At 31.3% G+C, this 25,297-nt stretch overlaps 1 protein-coding gene across 5 annotated transcripts in view; it reads left to right on the plus strand.

Annotated features, from left to right (window-relative positions):
* The window catches only part of LOC145279884 (neurofascin-like), an 825,765-nt gene that overhangs the window by 560,572 nt on the left and 239,896 nt on the right, over positions 1-25,297 (plus strand). For all 5 annotated transcript variants that reach the window (XM_080131346.1, XM_080131349.1, XM_080131345.1 and 2 more), the window contains 4 exons: positions 3,904-4,047; positions 17,114-17,428; positions 20,647-20,778; positions 22,842-22,920. In XM_080131346.1, the coding sequence (XP_079987472.1) occupies positions 3,904-4,047; positions 17,114-17,428; positions 20,647-20,778; positions 22,842-22,920 (670 nt within the window). The remainder of the gene's footprint in view (positions 1-3,903; positions 4,048-17,113; positions 17,429-20,646; positions 20,779-22,841; positions 22,921-25,297) is intronic.

Raw genomic sequence — 25,297 nt, forward strand, 5'->3', positions numbered from 1 at the left:
TACTTATCAGAGAGGGACCTATGTTTTCAGTGGCGTCCGTCTGTTATTCCGGACAATTGTCAAATAATCATCCATTAGTTTTTCCTGAAATTTTGTCACAAATGATATTTCATTAAATAGATGTGCACAGTAAAAAAACTTTTTTTTACAAAAATTCCTGTTGCATCTCTAGGGGCTCAAAAGAGGTAAAAAAATTACATGTTTTGCCGCATAACTTTTGATCCATCCATTAGATTTTTCTGAAACTGGCCAAAATGTGGAGCCCATTGTTCTTAATATAAATCCAGTATGGGTGACTCTGGCAAAATTCTGGTTCACATCCCCAGGTACTTTTAGTGCAAAAAACACCCCTTTTTGTGATTTCAGATTTCTCAACAAAAACTGACTGACTATAGAGTGGTTTTTCACGGTGGTCAACTCAATTATACATGTGTTAAGGCCTGAAATTGTACTGTTATCCATTTATACTGCGATTCGGCGTCTGCAAGGGAAGAGGTCAAAAATGGTCAAAAATAACACATTTTGCCCCATAGCGTTTGATCCATCCATTAGATTTTCCTGAAACTTGACCAAAACATGGAGGCCATTGTTCTTAATATAAATTCAGTATGGGTGACCGTGGCAAAATTCTGGTTCGCATCCCTCTGGGGCTTTTAGGGCTAAAAAAATATGCCTTTTTGGAGCCCTTTTTTTTCATATTATTCAAAAACTTGATATGTATGTCTATATAGTGGCTTTCCATGGTGCTGAATTCAAATATACATGCCTTAAGGCGTGAAACTGCACCGTTTGTCCATTTTCACTAGGATTTGGAATTCTCAGGAGCTCAAAAGGGGTCAAAAATGCCCCAAAATTGCAAAAAATGACACTTTTTATTCCATAACTTTTGCCCCATTCATTGGATTTTTTTTTCAACTTGGCGAAAATGTTAAGGAAACGGCCCTTCATGCTTCTCATATTCAGCCTTTCTTCACTATTTTTTGTGCCGTCATCTTCATGCAGCACCAAAGGGGGACCACGTACGTGCAGCTTGTATTGGTTTGAAAATATAGGTTCTTTTTTACCAATTGTCATAAAAGACGAGCACCTGCCATGGAAATAGCGATAAAACAGACAGGCTTGCAACGTCTCTTCTGTGGGAGAAAGGTTGCAGGGAAGAGGAAAGGGCATCCCCCACTAAACTACGAAGTCTATTTTGTACTCTGTCAAGGCAGGATAGGCTGTTTTTAGCAGCTCCTGCCCAGATGTGGCAGCAGTACTCCATCCTTGGACGTATTTGGCTTTTAAAAAGATAGAGAATTGCATCAGTAATGAGATATCTTCTGGAGCGATAGAAGGATCCCACCATTTTCCCAGCGTCCCTGGCAACAGATTTGATGTACGTGTTCTATTTTAGATCAGGAGTAAAGGTCAAACCCAGAAGCTTGTCAAAACATGGAGCCTCTCCAAGACGAGAGCCATCCATTTCAATTGATGCCAGATGGGGATCAGAGCGTTGATGATGTAAAGATAGAAGCTTGGTTTTGGATGCATTAAAAGTGACCAGCCACCTCTTCCCCAATTGTACCACGTGCTCAAGATCAGAGGAGAGAGAATTAGAGAGAACTTTGTCATTTACAGCCTTTGATGTGTTGCCATAGATGGTCGTGTCATCAGCATAGATGTCAATGAATGATTTAAGTATGTGTTTTGGGAGATCATTGATGTAGATCAGGAAGAGAGTTGGACCCAGGATGGACCCCTGAGGGACTCCAGCATTAATACTGTGGGCCTCTGATTTCTGCCCATCAACCACTACTCTTATGAACCTATCGGAGAGAAATGATTTAATGATTGAGAAAACATTTCCAGTAATACCGTAGCTGGAAATCTTGTGAAGTAGGCCCTTATGCCATACCTTATCGAAGGCCTTCGATATGTCAAGAGCAATTGCCCTGGAAAGGAAACTTTTGTCAAGAGATTCACTAATCCTGTGTGATATTCGATTATGGCATGTGTAGTTTATATAAAAATTCATTTAAGTAGTTATCGCCTCAAATTTCGTTTTAATTTCGGTTCATTGAAATTATTTCAAGTAAAGAGCATTAAAAACTATTTCAAAACAAAAAAAAAACACATGAACTGAACTTTTATTGACTTGGGTAACATTTATTTCTTGTATATTTATTTTTTCGTGTAGTCGTTTGTTGACTTTTCTGCTAAACGCTCTTACTAAATAATATTGACAAAATATCGAAAAACAAAGAAACAAAAACAGTTTTGAAAAATAATGAAGCTTTACTTACTTTAGTAAAATAATCCGAAACAGCAAAATGGGATATTAAAAAAGTAAACACGTAATTACTTTAGTTTTTTACAGCAAAGAATCAATAGAAATATGAATAAGAAGAAAATGGCGCCCTTTTCAAGCAGAACAGCTTTGTTTCAGTTTTGCAGTATTGAACGGTGTAGTATTGTGCCGTTGGATTCAGGGTTGTACTATTGTAATGTAAAGAACACACATAAATGGTTGTAATCAACTGAATTCCTTCTAGTATACTGACAAAAAAAGCTTAAACAGATATATAAATAAAAATAAAAAGGTTATGTAAATGTTTTTAAAAAGATACGTGATCACGTGAGCAGGATGTTTTCCTTCTTTTGACATGATAACAAGTAATGTTCTTATTTTTTATTATTTATCTATTTATCTATTTTCGAATGAGTGCCACGTGCAAGTGGAGAAGGAAAAAAACAGTTATGCAAAATTTGTGTCGAGAATTGTCTAAAGTTCCGACTTTTTTTTTTTTTTGGCTTTCATTTTAATAAGAATGTGAATTTATTCGACACAATATGATTCAACTAAAAAAAAAATAGATAAAAGCTAACGTGAATTAAGATTAAAGTTAAGGTGTTATTGTGGACTCTCACCCCTTTTAAAAAACCTTGTTAAACTTTGTGACATATTTACATTCTATGGAGGTTAGGCGTGAATGAACACCCAATTTTATTATACCATATTTCTTCAAACTGAAACATAATTATCAAAGTATATTTACGCAAATAGATATGAAAAGTGTTTGTTAAAGTTTGTGCCATATTTCCATGGAGTACAGGCGCGAACGCAGACCCCACAATTTTATTATACCATCCCTATTAAAGTTGAAACATACTTATCAAAGTATTCTCATGTACATCTATATCAAAAACCCTTGTAAACTTTTTTTTTTTTTTTCAGTTTTTATTTCCATACTTTGGGGGCCAGGCATGAACGCAGACCCCACAATTTTTATGAACCACTGTTCTGCCAGATCAAACGTACCCATTCTTGATCCTCGATACATCTATCATTATATGTAATCAGTTTTTTAAAATAGTCAACCATATAGGAGCCTATTCGTGATCAGACACACACACACAGATGTTCAGTTTTATATTATAGATAGTTCTAGCATATGCACATGTGTAAATATATATATATATATTTACACATGTGCATATGCTAGAACTGTTTCATTGTAAATGCTACACAATTATGCACAATGTAGAAAATATGTATAAAAAGAATTGAGCATAATAGTTAATAAGAAACCATGAAAAATTAATAAGCGTTCATTTTTTAAAGAAATTTGCAAATTATTTAACCTTCATTAAGTCATTCGCATATCCATGACTGAGTATATTAAGAAGTTTGTTTTAATAATTTTTAAATAGAAAAAAGCAGACTTTTAATATCAATGTCAGAGTAAAAAAAAAAATTCAACTTATTGGTTTAAAAATATAGGTTCTTTATAGTATATAGATTCATTTCTTTTTTAGAGTATCATTCATCACACAGTGCCATATTAGAAATGCTTATTAATTTGTTTAAAAAATTCAAAATAAACGTTAAACAAATTTTTTTTTTCAATCTTTTCCTTCTAGTTAAAGACCGGACTCATCTTTCATCTGATGGCAAGACACTAACAATCCATGATGCCCAAAAAAGGACTGATGTCTGTAATTATCAGTGTTCCGTTGCGAATGGAGAAGGAGAAATTTTTGCTGATGCTGCTTTCAACGTCATTTGTGAGTAATTCTTACTACTATTATGTGACAGAAGCAAGGAAACCCTATGTTGCCATAGCAATAACTCTAAAAGTTTATATATCATATTTTTTAATATGTAGTTTTGTTCAGTTTTAATTTCTAATGCTATCATATATAAATTTATTCAGATAGTTGAAAGATATGTTCCAAAATGGCTTCATAATACTTGGATATTTAGAATACATAAGTTTTTAAATATGGAAAGCAAAAGAATATTTTTAAAAATAAATTATTTGAAAAAGAAAAAAAAATGAGTTAAAACACACAAACCACTTTTCCAGAAAAGAATAACTTTTATTGGGTTTGTTTTACAATGCACAGAGATATGAAAAAGTGGCCAAAAAACAAATATATAATAAATAAATGTTACCAAAAGCAAGTGCTCTTCTACCTACCTCGATAAATTTTTGGTGTTGTAAATGTTTTTTTCTGTTCAAAAAACAAGTATAGTGTCGAATGTTACATGAGAACAAGAAAAAAAATTGCTGCGATGTCTCTTGAAGTTTCAGCAAAATTATACAAAATAGTGGTAAAAACTCACCTGATAATTGTCACAATAACTTGAAGTCGTTAAAAATAAAATTTAATTATCCTAATTACTTTAATGAACTTGAAAACATAATTGTAATCTGTACAAAATTTCCTTCCATTTGATATGCTACAAGCCATATTTTGTTAATAATTTCTTTGAATTGTGTCATGGTGGCCATTTTAAATTTCCTGGTTGCCATCTTGGATTTTTTATGGTGTAATAATGACAAATGAAAAAGTCCATCAGAATAACATTTCCCATATTTTTAACTGTATTTTTTTTTTTTTTATGATGCTTCTACTGGAAGCCGTTAAAATGAAACTTAATTATGCTAATTAGTTTAATGTACTTGAAAACATAAAAACATAATTCTGATCTGTCCAAAATTTTCTTTAATTTGATATATGCTACAAGCCACATTTTGCTATTAATTTTTTTGAATCATCTCATGGTGGCATCTTTGATTTCCTGGTCGCCATCTTGGATTTTTCATGATGTTATAATGGGAAATGATAATGTCCATCAGAATAATACTTCCTATGATGATAAAGCCTTACTTACCCTTTTTCTTAGGTGTTTTTATGATGTTTCTACTTAAAACTGTTAGAAAGAAACTTAAATATGCTAATTAGTCTGTAAGTTACCAAGTGAGATGGCCGTAAATAACACCAACTGAACCATTATGGTATCATATGTTCAAAATTTCATCATAATATCTTAAAAAGATCTGAAGATAGAGTATTTTTAAAGATCCTATCATTTTCAGGAACAAGCTTATATGCATTTGAATAGGACTGACTTAAGGCAAAATGTCCAGTGAACACACATTTTTTGATACTTTGAATGGTCATAACTCCGGTTCTAATGGGCCGATTTTAAAAAAACTAAAGATATTATTCCATTGTTTTTTTGGTTTTTTTTTTTTTTTTTTTTTTTTTTTTGCTCTTTTCACTAATGCTTAATTTGAGTTTATTCGATCTAAAGAAATAAATGGTATGGTATTGCTACTACAAATGATTTAAGGAATGTGATTCGGGAGATTATTGATGATCAGGAAAAAAGTTGAGCCCAGGATGGAACCCTGAGGGACTGAGCTTCTGATTTCTGCTTTTTTTTTATGCACCTATCAGAGAGAAAGGATTTAATAACTGAGAAATTTTCAGTCATATTATAGCTGGAGATCTTGTGAAATAGACCTTTATGCTATTCCCTATCAAAAGCCTTGCTCTAGAAAAAAGCTCCGACTGAGATTGGCTAATCCTGTGAGATATTAGTGAGCATATCAGCTGTAAATCTAGCAGACTGGAAACATATTGCATGTCACTAAGTAGGTTATTTTTGCTGAGATGATTGACCACTTCTCTATTTAACACAGATTCAAGCAACTTATGACGTACAGAGACTGATTAGTCTGTACTGAGAGGGAAATTGTTACCTCTGACCCCCTCCCCCCAGCCAAATCACAATAGTCGTGATCGTCTTTCTTCCAAGAGTTCTTTACAAGTTTCTTCTGTGTCAAGGCCTCGTTATCAGGTTGATATGTCGGTGTCGGCTGAAAATAATTAGCTGCTCATGCAAGCCAAAAGAAGACAAACACAAAGGTCTCTAGTCTACTAAAGTTAATTCACAAAATTTACAAGTGTCTTACATATGTACAATTGTTCAGTTCGATCTCATTACACAAAAAATCACTCCGGAATCTTATTCTTCGTTCTCTACGGTGGCGGCGATCGACGAGGGGGTGGCGTCTCTCTTGGGTTAGTGTTTCTTCTCTCGAAATTCAGCTTCAATCTGCTAATTTTGGTGTGGGCATTTGCTTATATTTCGAGGGAAGGGTTGGGTGGGGTAAACCGCTAAACCAATCATCGATCAGTAGGTTTTTCGGGGACATCCCGATGCCTTGCACGGTCTAAGAACCTGTGATCACAACTCTGTCCCATTCACATGCTCGCAGGGGTTGACAGTTTAACCATGACTAACCTCACACTCAAAAAGTCAAACATCCTTGAGTTGGGTTTCGCCAGGCCAAGAGTGAAATTATATTTTGTTCTAGCTTTAAAATGACATCTCTTGTCATTTTTTTCCCAAACAATAAAAATATATGTCTGTTTTACAAAAACACAATAAATTCATCCTTTCAGCTAGGTTACCCGCTGCAGCTTGAGCACCCAATAATGCTTAACAGACAATACCAGCATAGTTACCCAGCCTTACTCAGTGTTTTGGGAGTACCAATCTCCTCCAACGAGAAGCTCCACCACTCCCTGAGGTGGTCACGCCACAGATGACTAGTCACCTAAATTTTTAAATTACAGAGCAGACTACTGAGGTTTTCCAGGGTGTTAGGAAGCATTTCTCCTTAAAATAACATTTAAACATCTTTGTAAGTATGGAGGCTAGTTCTGGTTGAAGCTTTTTAAAGACTATAATTGGAATCACGTCAGAGACAGTTGCTTTACTGGAATCAAGGTTTTTGCACACGATCTTCATACGATTCAATCTTCAAGTTTGCGATTGAAATCGTCTGTATATATAAAAGGCAAAATGACCGTGCATGTTTTTGTATGCCCAGCAAAGGCTTTTTTCATGGGGGGTTCTGGGGGGGGGTACTATATTGTAGAATTTTTTATATACTGCCTAGATTGTAACATCTACAATAGGCAAACGGAGATTATCTATATCTTTATTTTGAGTGACTTTTACAAAATTCACGCTATTCCGTTCTGTCGCCTGTTTGTTTGGCTTTTTCATATAAAAGCGAAACTAATCAAAAACAAAGCCATCAGTGGCCTTTCATGCTGGGATGTCTTGAAAACAATTAGCTTTTATCAATGTGGGGAAACCCTTCATATCAGACAATTGCTTGTTCGGGGGAGCTTGGTTTCCCCAACATCGTGGGGAAACAAATAAATGAAACGACGGAAAGCTGAACTGGCCTTTAGCCAACGTTCATTTCTGTACCTGCAAGTCAACTTTTTGATTGATATTTAACTTTCCTTATATTTCCTAGATTATAATATCTATGATTATAATATCTACGATTATAATATCTACGATTATAATATCTACGATTATAGTATCTATGATTATAATATCTACGATTATAATATCTATGATTATAATATTTCCTAGATTATAATATCTATGATTATAATATTTCCTAGATTATAATATCTATGATTATAATATTTCCTAGATTATAATATCTATGATTATAATATTTCCTAGATTATAATATCTACGATTATAATATCTATGATTATAATATTTCCTAGATTATAATATCTACGATTATAATATCTATAATTATAATATCTATAATTATAATATCTATGATTATAATATCTATGATTATAATATCGATGATTATAATATCTATGATTATAATATCTATGATTATAATATTTCCTAGATTATAATATCTATGATTATAATATCTACGATTATAATATCTATGATTATAATATTTCCTAGATTATAATATCTACGATTATAATATCTATGATTGTAATATCTACGATTATAATATCTATGATTATAATATCTACGATTATGATATCTACGATTATAATATCTACGATTATAATATCTATGATTATAATATCTACGATTATAATATCTACGATTATAATATCTACGATTATAATATCTACGATTATAATATCTATGATTATAATATCTATGATTATAATATTTCCTAGATTATAATATCTACGATTATAATATCTATGATTATAATATCTACGATTATAATATCTACGATTATAATATCTACGATTATAATATCTACGATTATAATATCTATGATTATAATATTTACGATTATAATATCTATGATTATAATATTTCCTAGATTATAATATCTACGATTATAATATCTATGATTGTAATATCTACGATTATAATATCTATGATTGTAATATCTACGATTATAATATCTATGATTGTAATATCTACGATTATAATATCTATGATTGTAATATCTACGATTATAATATCTATGATTGTAATATCTACGATTATAATATCTATGATTATAATATCTATGATTATAATATCTACGATTATAATATCTACGATTATAATATCTATGATTATAATATCTATGATTATAATATCTATGATTATAATATCTATGATTATAATATCTATGATTATAATATCTATGATTATAATATCTACAATTATAATATCTACAATTATAATATCTACGATTATAATATCTATGATTATAATATCTACGATTATAATATCTATGATTATAATATCTACGATTATAATATCTATGATTATAATATCTACGATTATAATATCTATGATTATAATATCTACGATTATAATATCTATGATTATAATATTTCCTAGATTATAATATCTATGATTATAATATCTACAATTATAATATCTATGATTATAATATTTCCTAGATTATAATATCTACGATTATAATATTTCCTAGATTATAATATCTACGATTATAATATCTATGATTGTAATATCTACGATTATAATATCTATGATTATAATATTATGATTGTAATATCTATGATTATAATATCTATGATTATAATATCTATGTAATATCTACGATTATAATATCTATGATTGTAATATCTACGATTATAATATCTATGATTGTAATATCTACGATTATAATATCTATGATTGTAATATCTACGATTATAATATCTATGATTGTAATATCTACGATTATAATATCTATGATTGTAATATCTACGATTATAATATCTATGATTATAATATTTCCTAGATTATAATATCTCTGATTATAATATCTACGATTATAATATCTACGATTATAATATCTATGATTATAATATCTATGATTATAATATCTACGATTATAATATCTATTATTATAATATCTATGATTATAATATTTCCTAGATTATAATATCTATGATTATAATATCTATGATTATAATATCTACGATTATAATATCTACGATTATAATATCTACGATTATAATATCTATGATTATAATATTTCCTAGATTATAATATCTACGATTATAATATTTACGATTGTAATATCTACGATTATAATATCTATGATTATAATATCTACGATTATAATATCTACGATTATAATATCTACGATTATAATATCTACGATTCGAAAATGGACGTCATCTCTACATTTATTTTGATCGACTTTTAAAAAATTCCCTCTATTCCATCCTTTCACGTATTTGGTTTTTTTTTTTGTATAAATAAAGTTAAACTAACTGAAGCGAATGAGTTTGCCAGCCTTCTCAGCCGGGACGTCCAGAAAGGCAATTAGCTTTGATCAATGTGGGGGAAACATTTCATATCAGACAATTGCTATTCATTTGGACACTGCGAGAGCTCCCTCTTTTTAAGGGGAGCTGGTTTTTCCCAACATCGTGGGGAAACAAAACAGCAGAAAGCGGAAGCTTAACTGGCCTGCAGCCAAATGTTCATTTCTGCACCTGCGTGAACTCATTCACTTCTGCGAGTCAACTTTTTGATTAACATTGTTAAATTTGAATGCTTTTCACTTCCTGTCGTACCTTAGCGTAGCGGTAAGATGTCAGGTTTTCTTTCCCTTTCTTTTCCGCCTTCGCGTTCCGGATTCCAGCCTGCCTACTACCACTTTTTGCTCCAACCACCCGGGCAACATCAGGCACTCCCACTAGTCTATTATATAAAAGGCAAAATGGGTGTGCGCGTTTGTGTATGACTGCGAAAGCTTTCTCAACAACATTTATGGAAAACTTTCCTTATACTTCCTAGATCGTAATATCTCGTATCTTTTATTTGACCAAGTTTTTTAAAAAATCTCTGGTTTCCAGTGTTTTTTTTTTTTGTCTTTTTCATATAAAAGCGAAACTGATCGAAGCAAACACAAGCTTCTCTTTGCCTTCCTGGCCGGGACGTCTTGAAGGCAATTACCTTTGATCAATGTGGGGGAAACCCTTCATATCAAACAGTTAGACACTACCAGAGTTCCCTCTTTTTGGGTGGAGCTGGTTTTCCCCAACATTGTGGGGAAACAAATATGGCAGAAAACTGCAAGCTTAACTGGCCTACAGCCAGGCTTAAGTGCGTGATTTCATTTTGCTATCAGCTATGGTTAATATTGCTAAATTTGAACGCTTTACACTTCTGCTCGCGTTATGGTGTAGCAGTAAGATATCATGTTTTCTTTTACTTTCTTTTCCACCTTCACGTCGCAGGTTCAAGCCTGCCTGACTACTACCACTTTTTTTATTTTGCTCAACACACACTTCCAAACACCCAGGTAACGTCAGGTACCCAGGCTAGTTTATTATATTTAAAAATAAGGTGTTTATGTCTTAGTAGAGAGGAGTAAAATTTATTGATTAATGAAAATGAATAGAAAGAGATTAAGTTTTTGCATCTTACATCTAAACTACCAGAGCTACCTGGTATTCCCTGGGTTCATTAAAAATGGCAAAATAGATGTTAAATAGTGTGTATAACATTTATGCCTCCAAAGCTCTACTAAAACCAAATGTAATTTCACTTTTTGGTTACTACCTGCTCTATGCAGAATATTAAGCAGTATGAATTATGGCTTCCAAGCAACACCAACAAAATAAGTTTTTCTTTTTCCCGATTGGCACTGTGTTTAAAACACATGTAATCAAGGAGGCTTACTATTAAAACCAAGTCTTCCATCCCAGAAGAGAAAACTAATAAATATTTACTATATGGTAATATTAAAAAATCATGCTAACTTGAATTTTTTCCAGGGTTACACTTACCCTTTATATAATAAACTAGCAGGGAAACCCAACATTGTCCGTAATTGAATTAGGCTCAACAAATGTTCCGCACTCCCATACTTTTATTGTCATCGAAATTGGTGTAATTACTTATTTTTTAAACAAATCGACTAATTGATAGCTTTAGTTAGCGACCACTCCCTCCCCACCACAGAGGAAGCTTCAAATATCTCCCTGCAGTGACAATACACTATTGTACTGAGAATCTACTGTTAATTTTACAAAATTATCTATAAATAGTAGCTTCATTTAAAGTTTAAAATGCAAAAGTCAAGTATCATGGTTCAATTGTGCTCTAAACAAAAACATTCATTTCAAACATGCCCATTTTTTGAAAGAACCATCTGTTGATTTTATGAAATTATTTTTATGTAATCGCTTGAATTAAAGTTAAACGTACAAAATTCATATCTCATTGTTCAACTGTGCTTAAAAAAAAACCTTCATTTCAAATGCACGGCTATCTTATAAAAGAATCTACAGTTGATTTTATAGGCTCGGCCTTTCTGCTTATGCAGTGATTAAACAGGTTGTATAAAAGTGTTAACTTTGGTTAAAATCAGACTTCCTTCTTTAATCAAATTTTTTCGATTTTTTTAAAAGATCTTTTACAAAAGGAATCACCACAATCAAGGCCATTTGAGGATAAGAGTTAAAGAGTGTATAGTAGTCAATGGGACAGTATCAGTAATTGTTAGTAGTGTAAATTTGGTAAATTGGATTACTTAAGGGGAATGGCTCATCAAGAATTTGTTTAGTTTGGACTTGAAGGTGACCATATTGTAGTCAGCTGGAAAGCAGGCAAACGGAAGAGAGTTTCACAGATGTGCAGTTCTAAGAAAGAAGCTTTGTTCATGAGATCTATGTTTAGGTTTAGGCACAGATAAAGAGTGGGGGAAATTATTAATGGCGTTTTCAGCTAGATGAGTGTTTTTCGTGGATGTTTGGTTAAGGGGGGAACTATAGATTATAGCTCAGATGAAAATTTGCCATGAAAATATCGATAAAGCAGAGACAAGCTTGCAACGTCTCTTCTGTGAAAAAGATGTTGCAAGGAGGAGAAAAGGGCATCCCCCACTAGACTACGGCCTATTTTGAACTCTGTCAAGGCAGGATACGGTCTTTCTAGCAGCTGCTGCTCGATGTGGCAACAATACTCTATCTTTGGATATACCTGGCTCTTATATAGGTAGAGAATTGCATCAACCAGTAGATATCTACTGGATTGATCGAAGGATCCCACCATTTTTCCAGTGACCTTGGCAACGGATTTTGTTAATTTTTTATACTTATCAGATGCATTTTGACACAAACGTACGTAAGAACACTCCTAGATAAATCAAGTACTTTTGTGTGAAGTTTTTTAAAAATCAGCCCAGCCCATTTCGAGTCTATAGGGAACAAACTCACACAAAGTTCCTTTAATATAACAGAGATAGATTATACATTATAAACAGAATTTTTTTTTTTCCTTAACTTGGTTCCTTTAAAGGTTTTAAAAATTGTTTTTGGTTACTTTTAAAATTCTCAAGAAAAATGAAGAGGACATTAGTTAGAATCAAAATTCAAACATTCATGTCTGCATTCATTCTACCACTGAGCTAATTGAAAATGTTTGAAGTTACCATTTATTAGTTTTCAGTCAGATTAGAAAAAAAATGTAAATCTGAAACACATTGATGAAAGTACAATAAAATTTGACCATCCTCTCAACAAACTGTTTGCCATTTCTATCCCGAGGAATTAATCATATTTTCTAAATTTTAGATATTTTACATCTGGATGGGAAAAAATACTAACTGTGCAGGGTTTTGAGTTGCATTTTAATTTTAACAACACACACACACACACACACACACGTTTGTCATTTATATAATAGAATAGAGCCAGTTTTGACTTTTGACTCCATATCTTTGACGTTAGTAGCTTTAATAACAAAAGGTAGTAACTGTTTCATCATTCATATGCAGTAAATATTTACCTGTGTTGTTAAAAAATAGAAATTTTATTTCCAATCCATTTCATCAAATTTCATATTTGATTTGATCAAGGGTTTTTTGGGTTTTTTATCATTATTAATATCATAGATGGAGTTTCAAATATTACTGCTAATACTCTCCCAATCACTCGTATTTTCATTGGCTAACAATGAAAGTGAGAGAGAGAGTAAATAGCCAAGCTGACATTGTTTAAAAAGAATAAGTCTTTTAACTTAATATTTTTAATGTTATTTTTTATATACATGCTTCTAAGTAAACAAATTTATAGTTTGGTAAAAACTCTTTTTACTCTTGGCTTTTTCTTTTCACTTTATTTGTTGCCTTTGGAGAAAAAAGAAAATAGAGAAAAAAGACAAAAATAATGCTGCCTGTTTGAGTTTTAAACAACATTCTACTGAGAGAATTAATTTGTTTTCCATGACTCTACCATCATATAGAAATGTTAATGTAATGCAAACATCTCGCTGCACAATTCCTTACTTTCATCTATGACATCACACTAAACCTACAATTATTTTGTTATGTTTGCAACTCTATTCATAAAAAAAATTACATAATGAAGATGGTAGAACCTATGACTGAAGATCTCAAAGTTTTAGTTTTGATTTCCGGTCATAACATTTGCTTTATTTGTTTGAAATTTATTTTATTAATATGCATTATTTTCTATTTTTAAAAGTAAAGGTGTCTGATGTTTTGAAATAAAACAAATTCTGCAGTGTATTTGTTAAATTTAAAAAAAATTCTGACTAATCAAAAAATATCTGAGTTAATCAATTAGCAGCAAAGATTATAAGTTTGAACTTCAACCATCGGGTTGAGTATTTTTATACTGTTTTTGTCTTATAGAGAATTCCAACGCATGGCACGGATTTACCTCCTCTATATGTAACACGATGGTAACTGTAATCTAATTTAATATTATTACTTTTATACAATTTAAAAAGCTTAAAATAAATTGGTAATAATTTTTTAAAAATATTTTCAGCATAGGAAAATAATGAAAATGTGAGACTAAAACTGTTTACATCACTTAAAACAACATTACTATGTAGTGATCATTTTGAAAGCGTAAATACGTGTTTAAAAAATCTAGCAAAAATCAACTAATCGTCAGATTTTTATGAATTTTTTAAAACGTATTCATTCTAAAATTCAATTATGTTTTAAAAGCAGTTTTCATTAAAATATATGAAAATATGAGGGGAGGTTTTTCTTTAAGGTGTTGTACCCCCCCTCCTATTTCATGTTACAAAAGCTAAAAATAAATTTAGGTTCATAAAAATTGCATCATTTTTATTATATATATATATATATATACTAGCAAAAGTACCTGTCGTTGACTGGGTTCAAAAGCAGCCTACAGAAAATGGACTCTGATTTATGAAAGTATGATAGGTTATGAAAAGGAAGGGTTGTAAAGAGATAGCTTTGAATTTGGGTGTATCAAAACCAAAGCAAAATATGATGAAAGTAAAAATAAAATAGATAAACCCCATAATTTATCATACCATACCTGTTCACACTGAAAAAACTTTGTTAAACTTTGTGACATATTTCCATTCTATGGAGGTCAGGCGCGAACGAATGCCCCGTGATTTTATTATACCATATTTCTTCAAACTGAAACATAATCATCAAAGTATACTTACGCAGTCTTTATTAAAGTTTGTGCCTATTTCCATTCTATGGAGACCAGGTGCGAACGCAGACCCAACAATTTTATTATACCATCCCTATTTAAGTTAAAACATACTTATCAAAGTATTCTTATGTACATCTATATCAAAAACACTTGTAAACGTTTTTTTTTTTTTTTTTTTTTAATTTTTAAATTTTTTATTTCCATACTTTGTGGACCAGGTGTGAACGCAGACCCCACAGTTTTAATGAACCACCGTTCTGCCAGATCAAACCTACCCATTCCTGTGTTTCGATACATCTATCATTATATGCAATCAGTTTTTTTAAATAGTCAACCATATAGGAACCTATTCGTGACCAGACACACACACAGACATTCGGCTTTATATATATATATATATATATATATATATATATATATACTAGCTGTACTCGGTCACATGTTGCTGTGGCTTAGTGAAAATGGGAAGAAAAAAAAATGGAAATGCCTCCTCTCCTCTGAAATCCTCACAGGACACCTGTTTTTTTTTTAATCACATTAATTTTATCGATTACAAACGTAACACTGGAGTTTAAAAAAAAAGTTTTTAAAAATACTATTTTTATGATTTTTATCATTTAGTTTGATGGGGTTTTTTTTATTTATTTTTTTTGGTAAATGTGACAACGGAGAATATCCTGGCCCAATCACAGCAAAAAATATTTCGTGCCCATCAAACTTGCAAACTGAAACTTGAAATGAAATGAAACATCATTTATTTATTTATACTACTACTGAGCTCTACTCATATATCAAGAAAATATATATTTGATAATATAAGTATTTAACAAAGTTATCTTGTTGGATTTTCAAAGTCAGACCCAAATAGCAATCTGTTTATCTTATTTTTCTGTTTCTCCTTCCCTTATCTTATTGACATGAAAATATTTTATTTTGCTTCATTCTTTTTTAAGAAAAATGGAAACTCCTATAAATTTGAGTTTTTTTTTTAATGTATTGATATTCTTATTAAAAACCTTTTTTTTTCTATTTATTTATACAATTTTGTTATATATAGGTCATTCATCTGCAAAAAAACTAGTTAATTTGTATATTCTTTTGAACATTCATTTTAATTAATTCACTATTAGTTGTTTTGTTTGTTTATTAGTTGTAATATTTGCGTAAAAAGGTTATAGTGAACACAAACCTCTTTCTATATATATTTGTTTAACAATTTTGCCTACTAAACTCATCTGTCAGTTTTTGATCTGCAGACATGAAATTTAATATATAGGATATTCAATCCCATGTGAAACTATATTTGGGTTTTAGCTGAGGAAAATCGGTGCTAAAGTGTGAAAATTTTAAAAATGGAATTTGCCAGGTGAAAGTCTAACGACAGCATTACGAATATGCGTGTGTACTGTAATAGCTATTGGTTCATATTTTAATTTTTAGCCTTGCAGCAAACATGTCTTCATAGTTCAGGCATTAACGTCAAAGGAAAAAGCAAACTGTAAGTTAAATATTTTGGTTTTGATTCTCTGTGGTGGCGCACAAGTCGTTTTTTTTTTTTTTAAATCACATATTGGGTCCAATATAATATAATAATAAATACGAAATCCGCATTAATCAGAATATCATATTTAAGCATATTTTATGCCCAGACAATGCCTGGCAGCCTGCTAGTGTGTGTGTGTGTGTGTGTGTGTGTGTGTGTGTGTGTGTGTGTGTGTGTGTATATCAAATGCCTTTACCCCCACCCAAACCAGTAGTCCTGACATTGGAAACAACATCATTAATTTTGTTAGTCTGAATTTCTATTGCGCAATTTAGTTATTGTTAAAGTAGTTAGCCTTGAATGATGTATGCTAGCTGAAGAAATACAGTTTAATTAGTATAAGCTGATTTAATATTTACATAAATTTTAATCATAAAACTCGACTTTGTATTGAGCACTTTTGAAAAAAACATATTGGTTGAATTTTAATTTACCAACATTTTTGAACTTAAGTAATAATATATGCTTGTACATTGTTGTGAATCTATTATTTGATGCGATAATCTGTTTTTATACTTTTCTCTTCCACAGTAAATACTAAAGTTTTAGTGGCACCCCAAAGTCAAACGATTGAGAAAGGTGATGTAGCTATGTTTGATGTCAGTGCTGAGACTGATCCCTTGAAGGAGAAAGTTTTGAGTTATACCTGGATTATAAATGGGCGTAAAATCGAATTTGTGGATCTCTTTGATATTTATGTCCTGAAAAATAACTCTCTTGTGATTAATACAACTGGAATGGATGAGAACCGTTTCCAGATTGTACTTGGAAATTATTCAGTGAACATCAGTAATGAAATAGAAACTGTTACAAAATATGCATCTTTAATGGGAAATCCGACAAAAAGTGAGTATTTTTCTACTTTAGTGAAACAAATATTTGAGATTATCTTTTAGTTTAACTAGAATTTTGCTACAAAATTTTCAAAACTATATTTATTATACAAGTATAATATTTGTTTGTTTAAAAGAAAAACAAAAGACTCCATTTTTAACATTTTTTTTTGTTTTGTTCTTTTGCTTGTTTTTGTTTTGCTCCTTTCCCCACTTGTTGGTTGTGAGTGGTCACCTGTGGAGCACAGGATCCTGGTAGTCGAGTACTTTAGGAGCGTGACTGTACTTATGCTCTTACCAACACCATTTTGGTCTGTGCTAATGCTAGATAATTGAAGAGGAATTAGCTGATCATGTCAAACACTCTTTTCATTACCTAATTTCCTGAAGCCTTCAAATATCTGAACTCAAAGGGTCAATCAATAGTCAAGACATAGGACAGTCCTATGAGTTACAACACATGCATAAGTGACTTAGAGATGTTCAAATTTCTATGTAGTATACTATGTAGGCATATTGTATTAAGGCAAATGGACCCACCCCCACCATCACAAGGAAAGCCTAGTTAACAAATATTTCAAAAAAATAAGCCAGATTTCATTCTGGTACAAATGGTTTAACTTCTATTTTCAAATGGTTTAACTTCTATTTTCCATGTTGGCATTCAGAAATTAACTTCTAAACTAGCACATCTCTGACCTGGTTTTTATTTCTTTCTCTCAGATTCATTCTTATCACTTCGTTTCAAATCCATTTGTCTTTCACTATCTGATCCTAATCTGTTGTACATTTACTAAGTGTTCTCATCCATTCATTCAGTGTGACCAAACCAACAAAATATGTTCTGCACGTCTCCTTATACTCCTAAGATTTAATATTCCTCTGAGGTAATCTAAACATGTCTTGAAGACTCGCATTACACATGCATTGTATGATTCTCATGTTATTTCTCTCTATGCAGCACATCCTCAGCCTTCACTGACAAGGTTTCACTTCCATACGTCATCATATTGCCTGCACATGTCTGATAGATTTTTCCCTTTGTGGTAACGCTTTGCAAAGAATTCATTCCACAACATTTTGTAATAAAAATTTATATAATGTTTCTACATTTTCGAGATGATGAATTCTAATATGTATTATTTGAATTGTTCCTATCTTGGCTGTTATTTGTGTTTCGACCAATGTAACCTCCAACCTTATGGCTCTTATTGGTGAATGGTCGAAAGAATGTTTTTTTTCTAACAAAATGTGTGATATGTTTATGAAATGGAAAAGAGCATTTGAGTTGTATTAATTTTGGTTCATAACGATTTGATATGTTTATGAATTTTGGAAATGAGGATTAAAAATATATAATTTGTTGTTTTTATTGTTTCGGCTACTGTTCTCATCTTGGTTGTTATTCTTAGATCGTTAGACCAATGGAAAAATGGAAATGATCAACACACAAGATGAAAACAGTAATCAAAATAAATACAGAAAAATTTCTGCAAATCAACACTTGAATTGTGGATGTGGAGAAATGACTGCTTATCTAAACGAACACATTTATCAACTGGGTTTCTTTTTACTTTTGCTGATGAATCACCACTTACTACGGCCAAGGGGTCACTTAATAGTTGTCAGTTGAATGATGATTGCTACTACAAGAGGATTTGAAGGGTAGAAGATTACTTAGGAAGAATTGATTATGCAATTATACAAGAAGACAGCCCAACAAGACGACTATGTTGTAGTTATTTGAGAAATATGTTTGGTATTTTGTTCTAAGAAAGAAACTTTGTTCATGGAAGTTCAATTTAGATAAAGAGAGAAAGAAAAGTTCTTTATTATAGTTATAGCTAGATGAGTTCTTGCTGTGAATGTTTAATGGTGAGGTGTCAGGGATTAAAGTTTAGTTGAGCCCTGCCATGGACAACAATACAGTAGAGGTAGCCATGTGGAGGGGGCCACAATCCTGCATCACAGGATCAATTAGTGTGACCAAGCCAGGATGGTTATGTTGTCAACCTCGGTATAAGGGTGCTAACCCTAAGTTCCAATGGTTACATTTTTATCTTCATCTAGTGATGGACCCTTAAAAACGTAACCAAACACTCACTGGTCACTGGAATTACTGCTCTGATGCTCAGAGTGGACAAAATGTGCACAACCCTTAGTTTGTGTGACAAGATCTTTAACACACTGGTCATTTGTTGTCCATCATCGGGATTGATCTCTTCTTTGTCACGTACATTGATCAGCAGATATGGGCCTCTTGCAGTTACAGTTCGGGCATTAAGCTTCAGAGGGGATCTGAAATTTAACTGGATTATCTTCTAAAGATCAACGCAATCAATAAAAATTTCAAAAACACTTTCTTATAACCGAAAATAATTCTTGCATAAGATATTTTCACATGCAATTGTGCAAAGAAAAATTAAACTACTCAAGTTCTTCTGTCTCAAGATGCAGGATTTTTCAACTTTAGTTCTTTCAGACAGCTTCTCAGTCGGAGGAGGAAGAAAGGGCTTTTCCACTTAGCTCCTTCAAGGATCTATCTCAGTCTTGGAACTGCCAACTCTAAAAAGTTGACTTGTCCTCTTTCGAGGCTAGTGAGCAAATCTCTATCTGCCAAATAAAAGGTTTTATGAAAACCCTAACTCTGACCCCCATCTCTCTGAAATAAGATTTCCTCATCTGCCGTTTATTCTTTTTTCCCTTCTCTTTCTTTCTTCTGAATCTCTTTTTCCCCCTTTTTTCTCTTTCTCTTCTGAATTCTATCTCTATCTATTTATCTATCCCTCCCTTTCATCATCCAAGTCATTCCAATTATCACCTGCAAGCTGGTCTCCCACCTGACACATATAACATTTTTCTGGACACTCAGCTAGACTTTTGATCTCAACCTGTATATTTTATTTTGTTAGGAAATTAATTTTTCTTCATATCTCAACAAAAGCACATTCTATCATTCCTCTTAGCAAGAAAGAGTGTTCCGAGATATGACAAATTTAAATGTTGGGTTTACTCTTTTTGGTATGAAAATTCAGAAAAAAGTCTATAGTTTAGTATAGAAATAAACACCATATCTGAAACCATTATGTGGAAATCATTTTATGAAACTTCCTTCCCCTTCCTTGATTAAGATAGATTTCTAGTTTTAAAACAAATCAAGACAGAACGATTGTACATTGCAAATTTAATTTCATTAATTTTTTTTTTTTTCTATTTTTAAAATCTTTGTAGAACCAATTGTATCTCAATCCGGGATGGATTTGCGGTGGATAGCCCTCATTGTTGCCGTAGTACTTTTATTCATAATCTTTATTCTTCTTCTCTGTGTACTCTTTAATAGACATGGTGGTGATGATTACTCAGGTAAGTTGACCATCTCTTCATTTTAAAGCTATGAAAAAACTTAATTTAACAGAAAGTGCATTCCATTTTGTCTCTAGCTGATTTTGATGTCAATTTTAACACCAAGCTTACCTGTATCTGATTGATTGAAAACCATGTTTATAAGTTATAGTTCAGTTATGAGGTCTATCTTTTTCCTCCTGATGATCATGTACATTTTCATAGTTACTATTATGTCACAAGCTGATATTTGATCAATACTAGCTGAGTCACCTAGACTGATTTGGAGAACCGAAATAATTTTGATGCATTTTATGAAAAGCTTTAAGGACAATTGTAGAAATTTTCATAAAGTGCAGCAGAAAAACAAACAAACACAATTGGAAATTCTTATTTGTACAATCACTACCTTTTCATTCTAAAGTTGTCTTGAATGTAAGAACAAATTTCTAACAACAATAAAATTTTAATTCTGCCATGTTAGTCTTGTACTATTGAACAGTTGCCAAAATGTACATAAAAAATCTATTTATAAACATGTAATTATTATTTACCTTTTCTACAAAACATTTGATATGACACAAGGCAATTTTTTTTTGTATGCAGAAATTCAACTCCTCAAAGTGGATGGCTTTAAAAATGCATCAAACTAGTCATAACAAATTTCTGAAAGAATGACATAAAATTTATTCTTAGGTATTTATGCATCCTTTGAATCAGACATAACTCGGCATTTGCTCGGGGAGCATTGTCGATGAACTCATGACAACGTTACATAAAAGAAAATAGTAAAATTTTGAATGTAGAAACATCAATAGAAAAAAAACAAAAACCTACCATAATTTTAAATGTTTATTAACTATGTGAAGAAAATTTTTCTTTTTGTATGTCAAACAATTTTTAAGCAATTTTTTTTTTTTTTTTTTTTTTTTTTTTTTAAAATAAGTGTTAGCAAATATTTTTGTTTTTTGTTGTCCAATAAATAATTTAAAGCAAATGTTTTTGATAATTATTTTTTGTCAAGTATTTGTTTTTATTTTATGAAGGAAAATTAAAACAAACTTTTTTTTTTTGTTGTTGTTGTTTTTCAAGTATTTTTTATGAAACAACAGAAGTGGGTGGGTTGGACTTTTTTTTTTTTTTTCTGTCACATTGACTGGGAGTTGTTGGAATTTTTTTTTTTTTTTTTTCGATGCCAGAAAAATTTCCTTAGGAAGATGTTTTAATATGGAGACAAACGGATCACTACCAAATTTTTGCCTCCACATAAACTCTAAAAGATAGGTGTCCAAAGACTCCCTACTTGTTGCGCATTGTTGTTGTGCTGTTTGGCCTTCTTCCACATTCGCTCCATACAATTCGTAGTTGCCTGCATTTCAGGATCTACGAAGAAGGTTTTTATTTGTTACCATCTCGAACACCCACAGGTATATCAGTTTGATAATGCACATGATTTTTCAGCCATCATTTTTGCAAAGAAGGTCCCAGTCCAGATTGCTGTTCACCGTCAACATTTAATATTCCCATATCTCCAGCCATAGCCGTATGTTATGCTAGGATGCACTCATATCCGCAGATTGCGCATTTTAGCGATTTTTGCCATTAGTTTCCTCTATTGACAAAAATCTATTACAGCATCTGGAGTTGTTGTGTATTACAGTGTCTGGAGCTTGTTGTGCCAAAATGGTCAAATTAATTTTTTTTTTAAGATCTTCTCTACTCTTCCTAACTTGCATGGTGGATGTTTTTTTTCTTTTCCAATTGGTATCCAAATTCTCATCTGCTGCTCGGGTGCACGCGTTAAGTTGAACAGACAGCAGCTAAACCTGAGCTGTTGACGTCATGTTCGGGGGGAAAAGCTAAACCAAACACGGAGTTACATCTGGTTCAAAGGATGCATAAGTACTTATTTGTTAAAATACTAAATCTAGCCCAGATAACTGCTAGTATGAAACTTTTTTAAATAATCACTAAGAAATAAAAATTAACTTTTATAAACTTAAAAATGAGCAAGTAAATAAGATTAAAAAATTAAATGACTTCATTGCATTCCAAGAAATATACCTGAACTTATTTATTTGTAGTGGATAAAAAAGAACGGAAGGCAGGCCATGACCCCGAAAAAGAACTTGCTGACAGTGGTTTTCATGATCTTCCCCGCACGTGAGTTAAAATTTTCTTACCACCATTTTCTCACCAGATTCCCAACAAGCATTTTCTCCTTACACATTGACCACATCTTTTCCATTTCTTTGTAAATAAATGTCCCATAATCATTTAGCCAAGTATTTCTCATATTACACAGTTAGCGACATACCCCATGAAATGCTCCAAATAAAAAAAACATGAATTATAGACATTTCCTATTTCAATGTTGTCGGCAGATTAAATTTGTGAAATTTCAAGGTGAAACTAAGCGAATTCAGAACTAACAGTAAAGAAGGCATGAAATATTTAACCAAATTTAAGGCATGAAATATTTAACCAAATTTATGTTTTGCAATTTTTTTAGATAAGGAGTCATAATTTATTTTTTGGAAACAACTCCTCATGTTGGTGGTTATATTCAAAACGTTTCAGCTGATGTAGCTTACCTTCTTTGGGTGAAGCTTTTCAAACTTTGAAACTAGGGAATCACTACAGAACTTAGAAACTGAACATTTTATTTAATCCTTAAAGGTATTTTCATTCTATCAACTATGACTTGGTAGAATTAAGTAATTATGTTATTCTTAGTTATTATTATCTGTAGTAAGGATTGAACCTTTAATCTTTACCTTAGGTTGGTTAAAGGGTTAAGGTTAGCAATCAGTTCTGAGATACAATCTTCTGGAAGTTGAAGGTTCAGTCTATACTGCAGGCTAATAACACTCCACCCCATCATGACTGACAGAACAAGAATAATCCATTCCCAAGGATTAAATAAAGTGTTCAGTTAGACAGAAAGTTCAAAAAGATGCACCTGAAGCTGAATAATTATAAAAATAAGGTGGGAATAGTAGTCCAAATATATTAGTAAAAATGATCTGTATATTGACTATGAGTGGAAATCTGAGCTTGTTTGTTTCTTTTTTTTAGGGTTGAATTGAGATGATAAAAAGGGAGAAAAGAGGCATAATAAACTTGTGTTTGGAGATGTAACAGACAACTGGGAAATAATTTCTTTCTTACCTCATTGAAATTGAATTTACAAATAGTATGGTATTATATTGATAATTGATGCAACCTTTTTAATCTTTTTTTCTGAAAATCCAAATGAATTGTGTACAATTAGAAATACTTGGTATTTTGATTATCTACTCTGTGTATTTTTTTTTGTTTATTTTTAATTCAACGAACGACACTGTGATTCACAGACTTAGCACTTTTTATCTAAAAATTATACTATAACGTAAACAATGAATTAGCAATATTCTGCTGTGTATCAGTTAAATTTTCAAAGGCCAAATGTTTAGTTCCTTTGAGAAATTGTTTATTTTCTTTGATGTGGAATCTTAATTATTTGTAAATAAACCCTCTAAAAATGCCATCCATAGAATTATTAATAAAATTCACAATCCTTTCTGCAAATTAATTATGATAAAAACTTAAGCTTATAATTTGTAAGTTTCAATTTATTTGGACAAAATATGCTCGATTTGCAAAACAGATTGCGAATTTTATTAATCATTCTATGGATGGCATTTTATAGTAGGATTGCTGTGTACTGAACTTTAAATTTTAATTTTAGCCCGAAACTACTTTCTAATTTACAGTTTCATTAATATCAATATCATTCTAGAATTTCTCATGGCTATCAAAAAAATTGTTAGTGGCTATTTAAAAAATTTTTTATACATAACTAGCAGGCTTCCCGGCATTACCCGGTCATAAAATATGCTTAAATATGATAGTTTAATTTATGTAGATTTTGTATTTATTATTATAGAGTCAATTCTCTATTGATTATTAAATTGTACTCCATATACAGTCATTTCATTACAATAATTAAATTTTCAGTGATTTCAAGATTTTTAAAAAATGGCTTGGGTGTTATCAATTAGAACCTTAACCAAAACATTTAGCTCTCTATCAGTATCCACTACCATCTAAGTTAATTACACATGCATATCAAAACTTGACAAATTAACGCACTTAACCGTATAAATGTATATTTGTGCAGCTATTTTTCCAGCTAAAAACTTTATCAATTTTATTCCAAAGGTTTCACATCTGCAAACCAAAAATTAAGAGTTGTTTGGTAGAGATTATTAGTCAGACAGACAATGTCCCTTATCTATATATAAATTCGTATTCCTGTCTGTTTGTTTGTTTGTTCACAATTTGATTAATATATACAAAACGTGTTTTACTTTAATCTTTCATTTATTTCTATATATAGTATTATACTTGCAAAAATATACAATTAAGAGATCACCTTATTTGTATATGACATTAAGAAAAATCGATTTTACTAAATAGCGGTATCTTAGTTAAAGTTATTGCAAAAGAATTATTTTAAGTATTCTATTTAAAATTATTTAATAAATTTTAAACAACA

The sequence above is a fragment of the Euprymna scolopes genome, chromosome 7, assembly GCF_053919585.1.
Source record: "Euprymna scolopes isolate OS-2025 chromosome 7, ASM5391958v1, whole genome shotgun sequence".
NCBI classification, from domain to species: Eukaryota; Metazoa; Mollusca; class Cephalopoda; order Sepiida; family Sepiolidae; genus Euprymna; species Euprymna scolopes.